We start from the raw sequence: 15,708 nt of genomic DNA, 5'->3' as shown, positions 1-15,708 counted from the left end.
CACACCACTGTAAACATAGGGCCAGCATATAATGCTTTGCAACATTTATTAGATTAATATACAACATAAAATGCACACTCATACACATTCAAAGTACATATACTGTATGTATATAAATATATATAAAACATGTGATTTTGATTAATGCAGTACTGTATTGCGCTTGAGGAATATGAATTAAGCAGGAAGACCTGTTTTTATCCATCTCGGGGCGGCCATTTTGCCACTTGCTTTAAACTGAAAATGTCATCACAGTGCCTAAAGGCTCAGTTAGTGACCAGCTCGCCCACATCTCACCTGTTTTCTGGATTTGGTCATGTGATGTTTGCATAACGTATATGCTGGATTCCCCTGAACAGATGGAGAGTTCACTCACTGTAGCGTACATCTATCAATCATGTTCTTTTGTCCACTCCACTTTTTTATTTTTTTTATTTTAAAGGAGGATGTTAAAAATGGTGGCCACCATGGGGCCCCAGCCATCTGTGACCTCTGCCAGGGTTGGGTGGAGGAGGATTGAGAGGAGACACTGGTTCTTTGTCGTAACTGCAATAAGAGAAATCACAAGCATTGGAGTCTCGACTTTGGCCAGTAGGAGGCGCACACTGATAAGAGCAGCCAAATTTCAACCAATACGTCAGTTGGATATTGCTATGGAGGACCTAAAAAGCCCAAATAATTAAATAAATAAAATTTAAAATAAAAACGCGTATAATATATATATATATATATATATATATATATATATATATATATATATATATATATATATATATATGTATAATATATATATATGTATAATATATATATATGGTAATAAAAACAAATACAAGTAAAAAAATTAATAAAGCATGAGATTCAAAAAATATAAAAAATAAATGTGGAACTAAATACAACCATACGTATATAAATATAATTAAAAGTCAATCAAACAAAAACACTCTGCTCTCATATTTATTTATGTCAGCATGAAATCACCCCATAAATGGCCAAATCCCTGCTTATGAGAAAATGTCAAATTGTTTTACCCTATCTGAGCTCTGGGGTAAAAGGGACACAGCGGCTCGGGGTCTAGGATGCCGCGGCCTCGCAGGTGTGAGGGACGCCCTCTAAAACCCGGATGCCCTGGCAAAGGTAGCGTTGGGGGTCTGTGCCTGTAGAATGTGAAACTTCTCATCAGTGTGTGGTGATTGAGGCTTTAGTTTAAAGAGGCTACCTGGTCATGGGTGGGTACGACCCTCTAAGGTGCGTGGGAGGAGGTGGAGGGCCCATGCCCATTTGTCCGTCACTACATCGATACCCTCTTGGATCAGGGTAAGGTTGCATAATCCCCATTTCTCTGTAAACACAAGCAGGAATTACATAGCAACTGCAGTAGGTATCAGGAAGTTCACATCATAATATTAATTAACTGTTGAGGCAATGTATTACCGGTAAGTAAGAGTTTAATGGCCCTCTTGCTAAAACATGCAAAAGATGAAAATTACTCTTACGTGGCACTCAATAGCGTCAACGTATTTGACCTCATGGGGGAGAGTCCATTCATTGCTCCATCATTGATTGGACCCCTCCCAAAGAGAGGCGGGCCGTTGACTTTCATGCCCCGTCCTCCACCTCGACTTATCCGACCCCCTCGATCGCGGCCCCTGAAGCTTTGCCCCCTGCCGCGAACGGAGAAACGAAGAATATGAGAATCTAAACAACACAGCATACGATCTAGAAGACGAAGAAGCACAAGTGAAGCACCGTCATAGCAACCTGAATCTATTTTGCGTGAAGGGCAGTCTGCCAGAGCCACACTTAGAAGTTTTGGAAATATCTTTAGTGTCTCCATCCATCTGAAAAGATTTACATGAATATTAGCATAAAGTAAACCGAAAATAGCACATTGAGTGGCTAAAGAAAATAGAGGGCTGGAATATATCCAACCGGGTCGCCGCGGTGCTTTTCCACGACGCACAATGAGGCACTCTAAAGCGACCAGAGACCTTTGAGATTTTGTTACTTTTTTTGCTTTACCTGCACTCACAGCAGACATCGAGGCACTCTAAATTGGCCTAGATTTAAGTATCAATACCTGCACTCAGAGCAGACAACGAGGCACTCTAAATTGGCCTTGATTTAATTCTCAATATTTGCACTCAGAGCAGACAACGAGGCACTCTAAATTGGCCTATAGATTTAAATATCAAAATTATAACTATAAAAAAAAAAAAGTCTGACTTTTTAACTTGATACTTAAATAAATTATGCTTTCAGCGCAAATCTAATTTATTGAGTTGTATCACTACGGTTAAACATGGTGCTTGTGTCGACTCATGTTAGACGTCGTTACATAATGAAGGCGTAAGGCACAGATGGGAAATGTAGCCCGCAAGTCATTGTTAAAAGCATTACAACAAACTTTGCAATGTATATGAATCCACTGTTAGGTGTGATATCAAGCCTTAACTTTTCTCCGATGTTCCACAGACGTTGTAAGGGCCGATGTTGATTGAGCTGCATTGTCATTCGTGTGTGGCGTTGCTGATCTGATGTGTATTTCTCGTGGCTCATGCCTCATTAGATCCAAAGCGCCAGGCTGTTTCAAGGCCTTCTCTAAATTTCGGTGTTAATTATTATTCTTTCGACAAATGACGACAACGATGGCCTACTTAGGGGTCATCAACATGCATGAATTCACAGATTTTAGCAAGTGTCTGCATCCTGGTGAACACGTTTTTTTTTTTTAGCAGTCTTGAACCAATCGCACAAAACTCAAAAGTAGCGCCCTAAACTGCCAACTACCACCGCAGCTGTCTCTAGCTCAACCCACAGGGAAGACATTTTCAGACAAGATGCTTCACTTATTTGGAGATTTGTGTCATAAAACACAAGATGAAGAGGTTTGGCTTTGAGGCTTTTATAAGCAATTACATTACAGATAAATAATTCAACTGTCCTTTTATCAGTACTAAACTTCTGCATGCAAAGGATATTTATTTACCATTGGGCTCTTTTAAGATTCAGGACTGATGTTTCCTTGCTTTGTGTGCTCAAGCTCAAGTCTCTAATGTCAGGCATCTCTCCATGACCTCGTTAATTCTTTGTGACATCATCTTAAAAGAAGTGCGCTACTAGCTTTTTATGACCTGCAGATCTAATGCCATGTTGTCGGCCACTTCTATTTGATTTTCATCGAACCATTATCTTTTTCTTCTTTTTTTAAATAACATTCATGGTCAAACTGGCTGTTACAGTGACTTACAATAATAGTCAATGTGCTTTTAGGAATAAAATCTGTCGTTTTTAAATCAACCCTACTACAGGGTTATCTAAATGTAAATGTTATGACTAAAACTGAGCCAACAAAAAAAAACGTTCCTCACTCACATTTTACATTACATTAAAAACACACTATACAAAGATAACATTTAAAAAGTGTGCATCTTGTTATTAACACTGGTAAGAAAAAGAAGGCATAGAAGACAACTGTAAGTGAGGCGGACCCGTCTATTCCCTGGACTCACCACTGGCACACTTGACAGTTGTTTTCATTGTCCGGCGCTAATCACATTTACATGTCGATTGTACATTAGGGAAAAAATAGATTAAGGCAGTAACATGTTAACGTTACTTGACTTGAGTCGTTGTTCAAGTGCTGTTTTTTCTCTCTCTCTTTATTCGGTAATGAACGAGTTAGTTATCAATAAAGTCGGTGGTGAACAGATGAGACGGACAAAAGATCGTTTTTAATTAGCTGGCATAGTGACGAAACAGACACGCCCAACTGAAATAATGCTTAAACGTGATTGGATACAGCACTTCCTGTTTTGGTATTCTAAATATTATGAATGGATGGATTATTTGATTGGTAAACGATTTGTATTTCTCCAAATTAAACAAATTTATCTGGCTAGGTTTTCTAACATTCTGATTGGCTCAAATTCACAACTTCAATTTGCGAGTTTATAGTATAAGTCACGAAACGACAACAACAAAACAAATTTACATGTTTATTTTTTTCGGCAAAGCCACGCACTGATAGCTATTAACACAAATCTTAGCAGCTACTTTCTTCCAAAATAGTCCACACTAATAAAACAAGATACAAAATGTCACCAAACTATTGTTCTAATCCTAATTGTGTCTCCATATACAAAACAATAAGTGCCCATAAACAATATTTACATCAAGAAAAGGGCAAAGGCATGTAATAAATCCAAACACACTTATTAACATGTAAAGCAGTTTTGCTTAAAAAAAAAAAAAAAAAAAAAAAAAAAAGAGTCCAAAGATGAGCATGACCCCGCTTCATCACTTTTACGCGCAGGTGCGTAAAATGGTGACTTTTACGCATGGCTCAAAATGTCTGAGAGCTTATTAATATACTCGATGGTGTACTTCAGGGTTTGTATTTTGGTCAGAGGCTGGCCCCTCTTGGTGTAGTCCGGCGGCAGGTAGTCCCGGAGCTGGTGCAGAGCCTCGGCCAGACTCCTCATCCTCATCTTCTCCCTCTCGCTCGCCTTGACGCGCCTCTTGGTGGACATCTTGGCCTTGCCGAGCGTCCTGGGCGCCTTGGAGCCGGATCGGGGATCCCGCCCTGGAAAGTCGTAGGCGATCTCTGGAGTAGAGAGGTTGCCGGAGTAGAACATCTCCGGCGAGGAGCACACGGAGTCCACGGAGGAAGAAGAATTGGACTCCGGGGATGAGCCGGCGGAGTTGAGCTGTTCGCCCACTTTCCAGTCTTGCAGGAGCTCGGACGTTGCAACATCGAGGTCCATATTGAGGAAAATCGCATCCAGAGACGATGACAGCAGACGGGTTTCTCTGAGGAGATGACGTTTTTATACGTGGGCGCATCTCCGGAGGTTTATGGGTTCACAGCTGAGGCGGAAAAAACGAGTTCAAAGCGAAGCACAAGTGGCAAAATGCGACCTTCGCGAAGGACGTCGTTCGTTCTCACCCAGGTGCGAATAAGGTTAAATAGGCGGATAATGCGACAGAAAGACAAATAATTAGATTCCCTTTGTGGGAGATGAGCCTTTAAAGTCTGCGTGGCGACAATTATCAGTTTGATGTGATCTGCCTAATGAAGGGCAGGCCCGCGCAAGACCACCTGAACATTTGCAGGCAAAATAGTGCACGTAGTTCTGCTATAGTCGGAACTAAAAGGATAGAAAACGTGGGGTAGAAAAACAATAGAAATAGCCTAACTGTATTTGAGCTTGTAGTTATTTTAAAAACAACAATACAGCCATGATTCAGAAAGAAAAAAAATGTGCATGCTGAGAAGACTGCATCAGACTAAATGGAAATAAATAGCAACTGAATACGGTCTATTAATTAAAATAAAATAATTGCATTCCATCTATTAATCTTTAAGAATGCAGCTCTACAACCATAATAAAAAAATGCAATGTAGGCCTACTGTACGGTGTCAGAATTGATGTGCAATACTTGATAATAACAAAGTAACCTAATTGTACATTAAAAATTTTTTTTATGGGAAAATAGACTAATTAATAAAATAATTTGATAAAGAATAAGGCTTATCACTACGCTGAAAAAATTGATTGCATTTACCTCATTGTACAATAGGCTTTTTTTATTTAGAGAATGCTGCACTTAAAAAAACAGGTGAAAAGTTAAAATGATTTTTTTGTTGTTGAAAATAACATTATTTTAAATTCTGCTCACATTAAACTGAACAAACGTACAACAAAAATACCAACAAAAACAGCAATAGTTCAAATCTGCCTTCATTGAAAATGTGATATTTCGGAAAGTAAATTAAAAAAAAAATGTTGTGTTGAACCTATTTATTTAGAATGCTTCAATATCATTTGGAAAATTGTAACCACACCACACGAAACATTTATGGCCACCATTAAATTCAAATCATTTTTCAATGCTTATTTTGTTTGTAGTTTGCGTTTGTGTAGAACTGCACAACATACCCAGGACTGTTCCTAATATATTGTCTCACTCATGCTGCAAAATAAAGTAACCGGAAAAATACACAGCGCAAAAGTAACATACATTTACCTGACAGCAAGCCATTATTTGTCTTGAGTGTTTATTGTGTTCACCGACAGAGAACTACATTTCTTCAAGCACTTTGCGTGTTTTACGCCTTTATTACGACAAAGAATACATAAAAATAAGAGTATGGGTGGACACAAGCTGGTGAGGTGGAGTTATTTGGGTAAGAGGATGCAGCTGTCACCAAGCTCATGCCAGACCTTTTCATGTCTGAAAAGGTGTGTAAGGCCTCACTCATGATCAAGGGGACCAACAGCAGAGGGCTGTAAAAGCGACAGCTCAGTCCTCTTGGGGGGGGGGGGGGGGGTGTTTAAATGGACTTAAGATATAAATAATGTATTTTGATTTTTAATACCGCGCCAAATTATTGTGAGTCGAGGGTTGGAACTGCACAGCTCACAACTGCGAGGCAGACATGCTATTTCAAAGTGCGAGGTCACAATTTTGATTATTATTATTTTTTTTTTGTTAATTGGGCGGCAAGGTGGACAAGTCGTTAGCACATACACCTCACAGTTCTTTTTTTTTTTTTTCACAGTTCTAACTTTAAGGGGTTTGGAATACGGGTTTTGGTCCTGCTTTGCACCGTCTCTCCGTTCTCCAGGTATTCTCACAATCCAAAAATTATTGGACGCAAGTTAGCTTCATTGAAAACTCCACATTGCCCTTATATGTGAATGTGAGTGCTCATGTTTGTTCCTCTGTATCTGCAATTTTTTTTTAGTGAAGGGTTCAGGGTGCAACTCACCTTTCGCCAGTCAGCTGATATATATATATATTCCAGTTTACTTGAAACTCAAGTGAGGTTAAACGGCGAGTGTTGATGAACAGAGATTATTACCCAATTTCACTTAATTTTGTCTGGAAATTATTATTTTATTCACTAATTGCAAATTAAATCAGATTAAATCAGATAATCCAACAAGTTCAAAATTTTTGCTGTTTTTTTTAAAAAATGCATTAACACTTTACAACATGAGACAAAGATAATGACGTTCAGCAACAAAAAACCCTGCAGATTTAGATAAATGATGCAGATTTTTTTTACAGTGTGCTTGAAAATTGTGGTTGAGGATTAAAGAGATAGATTACCTTCGTCATGATGGATTTCCATGACATTCGATATGTTTTTCTTCCTACCGCTCACTTGAAGAACTTGAGCCTGACCCTCTCTGCCAGCGGCAAAGGGCTGTCCCCGCCAAGGACCGAATCGTCGCTATCCAACTCACCGACGGGGGACGCCGGGGTGGGCGGGAACACGTCATCAACGTCGGCTTCTACCTGGGTTTTGCTTTTGAGCTTTGTGACGTGCTCTCCACTTTGGGGCACGAGTGACCGGATACTGTCAGTGGTGGGTTTCAGAGGACGGTCCAACAGGATGCGTCCCTTGGACTTGTATGTGCGCTTGCTCTTGGTGGTTCTACGAGGCCCGATCTGCCGGTTCTCCGCATCGCTATCCTCACTGGATGAGCACACGCTCACGCACACGCTCTTCTTGATGGTCACCTTTCGATCTTTTCCCACCTGAACCGGTTCCGAGAGGCATCTTTGCACTTTGGTGGCTGCTGTTTTGATGAATTTGTACGTGTGAGGCGGCTGATGCTCCGTCTTTGCCTGGCTTTGTACAGCTGGAGTTGCTTCACCTGATATTTTGATACCACCGCCGTCTTTATGAGGGTGCGCTACGGGTTTTAAAATTGGTACGAGGAGGTTTAGTTGTGTGGCTGTGTTTCTCATGAGCAGCCTGTCCTTCAGAGGATAATCAGTAAAACAGCGCTCTGGATCAGCAACGGAGTGTTGCGGTTTAGAGGATTTCAGCTCCGCATCCGCCATGCCGGGACTCGCGGTAGACCGCGGTGGGGAATTTGGAGCCGTTTGAGACGGCGGAGTGGCCGCGAAGGACAACGCGCCCCAGTCGATGTCACTAAGATGGAGTTCGTCGATAGCGGCCGAGACGGACGGCGAGGAGTCCGTGTGAGAAAGAGGCGAACCGGGCCGGTTTTGGGTGAGTCGCTGATGCGGTTTATGGTTTACGGGCGTGTCCAAAAGCAGCACTTCATGCGAGTTTGGAAGGATGGAAGCATTGTCTGAACGGGGGGGCTGAAGGGTCATCTGCGCTAGGAGGTTCGAAACATCATCTGCTTGATCAGTTATCTTCTCTTTTTTGCTCTTTTTTTTCTCTGAAAGAGGAACAGAGACTCAATGTTAGCAAAAAAACGAAAATGTGTAAGTGTAGGCTTTCAGCTTTCATTTAAAAGCACTCACCTTTTGTTTATCTATCAATGTATACAGTGACATGATTTCACCAGATTTTTTCGATGGTGGTGTGTCGTGAGTTAAAAAAAAAAAAAAAAAAGAAGTAAAACACGTGCTTTGACTCAATAATCTGCCTTTACAGATCATTCTACCGTTCTATTAATTTCTTTCTACTATTCAATCAATTTACTCTAAAAAAAGACTATATTTGGTCGAGTCAAATACTAAAAAACAAACAATGCGAAAACGGTCAGAGAAACGATCCCACAACGTTCAGGTTGGAAGACAACAACACTTGAGCTATGCCAGACTTATTGTTAGTTAACATATTGCTGGTTTGTCTTAAAGGAGACCAAAAAAATGAAGGTACGAGGATTCCACCTGACAGCTGTGATATTAGAGTAGGAGGGTTAGGGTTAGAAAAACCCTGGTATGGGTCAGTGGATTGTTCCTTTTTTTGTATTTTTTATATTTTACTCTCTTCTGAGTATAAAGTTGACTCTGTTTAGACTGAGACCAAACATCTATTTTTTTTTTTTAGAGTAAAATGTACTCTAAAAAATGCCAAGTATCCTCCACGTGACAGGGATGTGATTTGACCAAAGTGAAATTATCTGAAAATTTAGCCGGGGGTCTGGGGGCCCCCAGCTAGGGAAGCCCCCCGGAGCTCATGGGTTTTCTGTGTTTTTAAGTACTTTCAATGCACTCACATGACAAAGAAATAGACAAAACAACAGCATAAATTTTCAATGTTAATTGAACTATCCCATATAAAATGGCAGTTTTAGTCAACTCAAAATCAGTCACATTCAAAAACATTGGACTGCCTTTGCTTTTAAAAACTATCACTGAGAATATCATCATATCTAACTAATGTGATTACTAAGTTAACACATAAATAATGTTGAAGAGTTCAAATTTCATGAACAAATAATTGTATCATGACCAAATGAAAAGTAACTCATATTAGAGCATACCACAAATGTCTTTGTTATAGCGGAAGATGTTATCTGTCGGAGTCATGTGCATACACAATGAACTACAAAAAAAATAAATAAATAAATAAAAAATTTTTTTTTAAAATCGGATTTTTTTTTTTTTTGGGGGGGAGATAAAAAAAGCGGAATTCCGCGAATTAGCGGAAAAATCACATCCCTGTAGTTAACATATTGCTGGTTTGTCTTAAAGGAGACCAAAAAAATGAAGGTACGAGGATTCCACCTGACACCTGTGATATTAGAGTAGGAGTGGTATGGGTAAGTGGTTGAAGATTTTGTGATTGTTCCTTTTTTTTTGTATTTTTTATACTTTACTCTCTTCTGAGTATAAAGTTGACTCTGTTTAGACTGAGACCAAATATCGTTTTTTTTTTTTTTTTTTTTGAGTAAAATGTACTCTAAAAAATGCCAAGTATCCTCCACGTGAGGAAGTGAAGCCCCTCTGCCCGTGTTACACGCGCAAGGTGAAGCGCAACCCTGTCAGAGGGAGACCCGGAGACACCTCACAGCTCCATCTGAGCCTTTGATGTGCGCCGGCCCAAGCTGTCAAACTAACATGTCCCGGGTGTCGGGGCAGCCGTAACGGCCTCGCTTGCAAAAACAAAACAACGCTCCGCGTGCCTTTGATCAGGACATCTCGTCGGCTCGGCTTGGGAAGAACTTGGCACGTCTGGGTATGGAGGAGGTGGGTGGGGGCCATACGAAATCAATATGGGAACTTATCGTGCATGCGTAGCAATATGTCGTACATATGTGGCCCAGAGGCTGTTGATTAAACACCGGTGTCATCTTACTCTTTGTCTTATTCTCTTTGTCCCTCAGGTAGCCCGCCACCACTTCTGGGAAGGCCACGCGGAAGAGGCTCTCCTCCTCCACCGAGCTCACCTCGTGCTGATCCTCGGCTGGCCGATCCTCTGGAAACACGAAATGATCTGCAGGGTACGCACAATAAGAAGACAATTTGTTTCCACACATTCTTTTTTTTTCTTTTATACATTCAATCAATTCTTGCTTTTGTTATCGGGGGGCCTCGATATTCGTTGATACATTTTCGCAAATTCCTACAGATTTCCAAGTTGAAATTCAAACACTGTTTTAAGAATTATAAGCACCAATAGATAATTAAAAAATGGTACGATAAATAAGGGAAATTGAGTCACCTGAGGTGCAACTTTTCTAGTTAAATCAGATTTTGCCTACACATTTTAGTTAAAACTCATAAAAAGAACATTAGATAATTATGTATTATATTATTTTTCTGTTACATTTAACTTTTTCTTCTATTTATAACATTAGATCATATTTTTTAGGCAGTTTTTTTCCTTTTTTTTTTTTTAAATAACATGTTTTTTCTCTCAATTTTTAGTCCTTCCTCGTGATTTATTTTTTGTGAAGCTCGCAACAATATTTATTGCTAACATTAGCATTACTGACTCACCCACATACAAAAAAAAAAGAAGAAAAAAAAAGGAGAGCAATGATGATGACATGTCAAATCGGTAAAATTACCGAATGAACAATACTGAGCTCTCCAGGAGAAAAAAAAGAAAAAAAAAGCATTACTGACTCTTCAGACAGCATTCCGTAGAATATCACAATGTAGGACAAGGGCTTTAAGATAAATATGAACATGCCTCAAACACAAAATGCATTGTAGAATAACAGATTAAAAAAAAATACATAACATAAAAACAAAAATAACAATACAAATTGAATTGAATAATGAATTTTGTATTTATCTTCTCAGGTTTAAATGGTAGAAAATTGGCTTGTTAGTAAGCTAGACTTGGATATGACAGATTGCCCAGCACGGGGAGGAAGCCAGTTTAGCACCTAGCGGCTGTTGTGAGTGATCTGCCACCTCTGAAGCGCACCTCACAGCCAGTCACTAACAACCCCCCAGGACCCCACTACATCCCCGCACCCCAACCTCACCTCTGCTCCACGCAAGCAGGCCTGTCACTCAAAACCAGTCAGAAGATGTTTTATCACCGTGTGTGTGTGTGCTTAAACTTGCCTGGTGTGCTCCAGATTACTTCGAAACAAGAAACTGAATTCCTCACGCGTTGTTTCAATATCCTTTTTGTAGGAATGGGGGGGGGGGGGGGGTTGGAAATGGAAAAAAAATTGAAAATATTTGCATTTAATAAACTTGACTAAATATATTTGTCATTCTTAAATGAATCAAAATCAAAAAGGACTACCGGATGGGCTTGATTTGCGATGATGCAATTCTGCCACACTTTCTGTTCATCAGCTCCGAATAGGTCATCAGAACTAAAACCTTTTCGCTTGTGTAGTGCTTTGGCCACTCCATCTTTTCAAGAGCAAATTTCTATGGGGGGGGGGGGGGGGGAATGAAAATAAACACAGATTCATAATAACAATCTGGGAAAACAGCCAGTGGGCCCAAGAACAAAATGAATCCAGCCAGCTAGGTAGTTATAAAAACGAACTAAAAAAATCCTCACAAATATGAGGAACCAAATATATGAACGCTGTCGAAGGACATAAACGCATTACCTGCATTAATAGCATATTCGGCTGCCTCCTCTTGAAGTTTTTGACCGGTTTATCCTTGGATAGCAGAAACTCGTTGATAATCTGCAGGGAAATTGAAATGAACGACGCGTTCAAACGCGCCAGTTTAGCAGCTGTTCCAAAATAAAAGCAAACGAGGCGTAAAGCAACAGCTGTACCTCTGTGAACGGGTACTGCAGATTTGCCAGTGTTTTCCTGAAACGACAGAAAACCAATAAAACAGCTGTGCTAACTACAATGACAGTCTGTGTAATAAGTGGTTAAACGATACAAAATTATTATTATTATTATTTTTACATGGTTCTATTGTGTACAAAATTTGAGGGGATTTTGATGATGTTATATTCAGGGATGTGATTTGACCAAAGTGAAATTATCTTAAAATTTAGCCGGGGGTCTGGGGGCCGCTGGCACCCAGCTAGGTCCAGGGTCCGTGTTTTTAAGTACTTTCAATGCACTCACATGACAAAGAAATAGACAAAACAACAGCATCAATTTTCAATGTATATTGAACTATCCCATATAAAATGGCAGTTTTAGTCAACTCAAAATCAGTCACATTCAAAAACATTGGACTGCCTTTGCTTTTAAAAACTATCACTGAGAATATCATCATATCTAACTAATGTGATTACTAAGTTAACACATAAATAATGTTGAAGAGTTCAAATTTCATGAACAAATAATTGTATCATGACCAAATGAAAAGTAACTCATATTAGAGCATACCACAAATGTCTTTGTTATAGCAGAAGATGTTATCTGTCGGAGTCATGTGCATACACAATGAACTACTAAAAAAAAAAAAAATCGGATTTTTTTTTTGGGAGGGGCAGATAAAAAAAGCGGAATTCCGCGAATTAGCGGAAAAATCACATCCCTGTATATTTTAATCACCATATTGTGCGTAGTTGGATGTTGGCAAGCTTACATGTCTTCTCTGTCATCATAAAAACATAAAAATGTCCACCCTGTCAGCAAGCTCAAATATGTTGTTATTTCCTTGTACAAATAAAAAGCACGGGAGCTTAAACAATATGCATTTCTAACAACATAAAATCTACTTAATACAATAAATATGAAGCATTTAGGCTAAGATAGGCTCGCCAAATAAGCAATGTGGGGAGCGTTTCTGACCCTTATGCTTTGCGTGTCTTGTTTATAGTTGATGTTATAATGACAACTGCAACATACTTTTTTATATTTGCCTCTATGGGCTGGGCCTGGCGGGTCCGTTCTGAGCGGTGCCAATCACATGGGCACCGGTAGTCAAAATCTTGAGGTTGGCAGAATCGCTGACTGTCACAAAGCATGCAGCCGCTACGTTCGTGTGCTTTGTTGGAACCTTAGAGAAAAAAAATATACAGTATACACAAATGTGATTACATGGTAATGTCGAAAAAGTGCAAATGCAAATACAGGTAGCAATAACGTTTTGTTAATGATGGGATTTTTCTGAGCTCGCGAAGCCTCCTGCAAAGAATTATATTTAACGTACACATACAAAAAAAAAAAAAAAAAGTATATATATATATATATATATATATATATATATATATATATATATATATATATATATATATATATATGTGTGTATATGTATATATATATGTATATGTATTTAAAAAAAAAAAAAAAAACATTTATTAAATTTTTTTTAATTGATTTGTTGGTTTTTAAAAAAAAAAAAGGAGAGCAATGATCATGTCAAATCGAATGAACAATACTGAGCTCTCCTGTAAAAAAAAAGAAAAAAAAAAAAAGAAAAAAAAAGAATTATATTTAACGTTTGCTTTGTTTTGACTCTGAATACACATATTTGAGACACGCAACCAGTCTTTATCTGGGCTACAAACGGAGGTGCGAGTTCAAAGCTCACTCACCTGGATGTCGACATATGTGGCAGTGGGGAAGCTTCTTCACGACTCCCTGAGACACGCACGCCGCCTCATCCTCCCACCGCGTGAACCTGATAGAATCAGCACATGCGACATCATCGCGCCCTTCGCTCTGTTGTCTTCATACGTAGCGGCGCTTGTTTTTAATTCTACCTTTGGAGAAGTGTTTGCCCTCTAATGGTCTGGATCAGCTTGAGAGCTTGTTCTTTACCAACACCTGGGATTCCCTTATGGGAGCGTCGAAAGATGTGTCGTTAACAGAAGAACAGAAGTAGCGTGTGGTTTTGTTTAGGTAGGATTAGAGATACTTTGGGAATGTAATCGCATCCAAGCAGGATTGCCAGACCGACAAGATTCTCTCTGGACAGGCACAGCTCGCTTTGGACACGGGAGGTTTTGTAGCAGTCCACCTGGGGGTCCTGGAAGGAAATACAAAAATATGCCACTTTTTTTTTTTTTTTTTATTATTTTTAAAATATTGTGAATTTAAAATTAACTCCAAATTAATGTTGTGAAATAACTTTTACATGTAAATGATTATTGCCTAAATAATTTTACTTAATAATAACCAAAATTATTAGCATTATTTTTATACTTCCTTAATTTGAAAAGATATGAGGAAGAGCCACTCAAAACTGAGCATTATTACATTTTATCTAATTTTTGGATCTCATTAGATTGTGCTGCTGTCTAATACGGTAAATATAAATCACTAGTCTACATCCTTAGCATCAGACTTACCATCAAGATCAGCACATTAGAGTGCACTGTACGCCAATTAGCAATTATAATTTTGTGGAAACTCCTAATCCATCATTTCAAATCTCAGTCAAACCCATTACACACAAGAGAGCTCATGAATATACATACTTTGGAGTTCATATTGAAATTTTTGTAGACAGTCCGTGCTCCGTACAAAAACACATCTCCGTCATTGGTGATGCAACCGTCCACGAGGCTGTGAGAGTCCAGATATGCACACATGGCCTCGGCCTCCCCTGCAGCAACCACCCATGGCAGACCCAGGTAGTCAAGCATCTCCGCACACTGCAAACAGAGGTGACAATGTTATGCTTACATGATGACAATTATGTTCGATAATGTATACAAGCAAACCAACCTCTCTGAGAACTGCATTAAAGCGCCCTCTGCTGGTGCTAGTGGAGGATTTAGATGTTTTGTTAGGTCCTCCATATCGTTTTGCAGTCCTCTGGCTCATGGTCTCTGCTTTCAGTTTAGGGGCCTCTCCTTCCATGACGAACACCAGCTTCACCCCCATTAAAATGAGGGACGACACCCGGAAAAACAGATTCCTGCGTATCATCGTGGTTAATTTAGTCAGCTGCATACAGTGAATTAAAAAAAAAGTCTAAACAAACCCTGATCAAATGCCAGGTTTTTGTGATGTTAAAAAAATGAGATTCAAAACTTTTTCTAACATTAACGTAACTGAAATATTTTTGAGAGTGTATTACCTCAAATGGGGCTTCGTAACTCTGCCCATCATTGCTTGCACATGCTGGGCCTCGCAAACCCACAAACTGAGGTCGACCGCCAGCGTCTTCCCGCTCAAACTGTACAGCGGCACAGACTCTCGAACAGGTTCGAGGATAGACCACAAGTCGTGCACACCCATTGCTACACTAATATGTGCTTTAGATGCGGTAAATGGGCGAAAACATGACAACGACGCGATGCATAAGATCACAATAATGGAGTCAAATGTTTTTCAAACATAGGCGCCACCCGGGGCCGCGATCCAATTCGCTGACAATCTGACCGATACGCATCCCTCGTGTCATCTATCACGTAAAATTTGTGAAAAAATATTTTAACTGAAACTTCTACAAATATATAGCTATAGAAATATATGATAAATAGTTAAAACCGACGATAAGAAGATTACTGAGTTGTAAACTTGACAACTAGAAGTCCATTGAACGAAGCTGGACGTTGCCATGTGCGCATTAATATGACGCCATATTCACGCG

The 15,708-nt window shown here is 39.4% G+C and overlaps 3 protein-coding genes across 9 annotated transcripts; all 3 read right to left on the bottom strand.

The window, feature by feature from the left end:
• Positions 1-29: 29 nt before the first annotated feature.
• LOC144039259 (uncharacterized) lies at positions 30-3,720 on the bottom strand. 6 transcript variants are annotated; one of them, XR_013289392.1, is made up of 6 exons: positions 3,510-3,720; positions 1,747-1,838; positions 1,494-1,661; positions 1,217-1,339; positions 1,029-1,154; positions 30-546 (listed from the first exon to the last, which is right to left on the bottom strand). XR_013289392.1 is itself a non-coding variant. In XM_077552416.1 (6 exons), exons 2-6 carry the CDS (start codon positions 1,836-1,838, stop codon positions 450-452), a joined length of 609 nt encoding a protein of 202 aa, XP_077408542.1. In that variant the 5' UTR covers positions 3,510-3,720; the 3' UTR covers positions 30-449. The 6 variants fall into 6 exon arrangements, 4 of the variants coding, with proteins under 4 accessions (XP_077408542.1, XP_077408541.1, XP_077408545.1 ...); XM_077552416.1 differs by having other exon boundaries at positions 1,029-1,169; positions 1,759-1,838; XM_077552415.1 differs by lacking the exon at positions 3,510-3,720 and adding an exon at positions 2,987-3,473 and having other exon boundaries at positions 1,029-1,169; positions 1,759-1,838.
• A 314-nt stretch (positions 3,721-4,034) lies between these two features.
• On the bottom strand, positions 4,035-7,259 carry msgn1 (mesogenin 1). 2 transcript variants are annotated; one of them, XM_077551843.1, is made up of 2 exons: positions 7,117-7,259; positions 4,035-4,809 (listed from the first exon to the last, which is right to left on the bottom strand). In XM_077551843.1, exon 2 carries the CDS (start codon positions 4,761-4,763, stop codon positions 4,332-4,334), a length of 432 nt encoding a protein of 143 aa, XP_077407969.1. In that variant the 5' UTR covers positions 4,764-4,809; positions 7,117-7,259; the 3' UTR covers positions 4,035-4,331. The 2 variants fall into 2 exon arrangements, with proteins under 2 accessions (XP_077407969.1, XP_077407968.1); XM_077551842.1 differs by having other exon boundaries at positions 4,035-4,866; positions 7,117-7,254.
• Positions 6,880-15,651, bottom strand: gen1 (GEN1 Holliday junction 5' flap endonuclease). Its single transcript, XM_077551841.1, has 13 exons — positions 15,193-15,651; positions 14,838-15,030; positions 14,588-14,764; positions 14,026-14,136; positions 13,871-13,944; positions 13,703-13,788; positions 13,014-13,164; positions 11,978-12,014; positions 11,802-11,882; positions 11,483-11,613; positions 11,296-11,357; positions 10,073-10,210; positions 6,880-8,204 (listed from the first exon to the last, which is right to left on the bottom strand). Exons 1-13 carry the CDS (start codon positions 15,351-15,353, stop codon positions 7,168-7,170), a joined length of 2,439 nt encoding a protein of 812 aa, XP_077407967.1. The 5' UTR covers positions 15,354-15,651; the 3' UTR covers positions 6,880-7,167.
• Positions 15,652-15,708: the final 57 nt, after the last annotated feature.

The sequence above is a fragment of the Vanacampus margaritifer genome, chromosome 19 (genome assembly GCF_051991255.1).
Source record: "Vanacampus margaritifer isolate UIUO_Vmar chromosome 19, RoL_Vmar_1.0, whole genome shotgun sequence".
Classification (NCBI taxonomy): Eukaryota; Metazoa; Chordata; class Actinopteri; order Syngnathiformes; family Syngnathidae; genus Vanacampus; species Vanacampus margaritifer.
The sequence above is the reverse complement of the archived record's forward strand: the minus strand, read 5'-3'. Positions and strand labels throughout refer to the sequence as shown.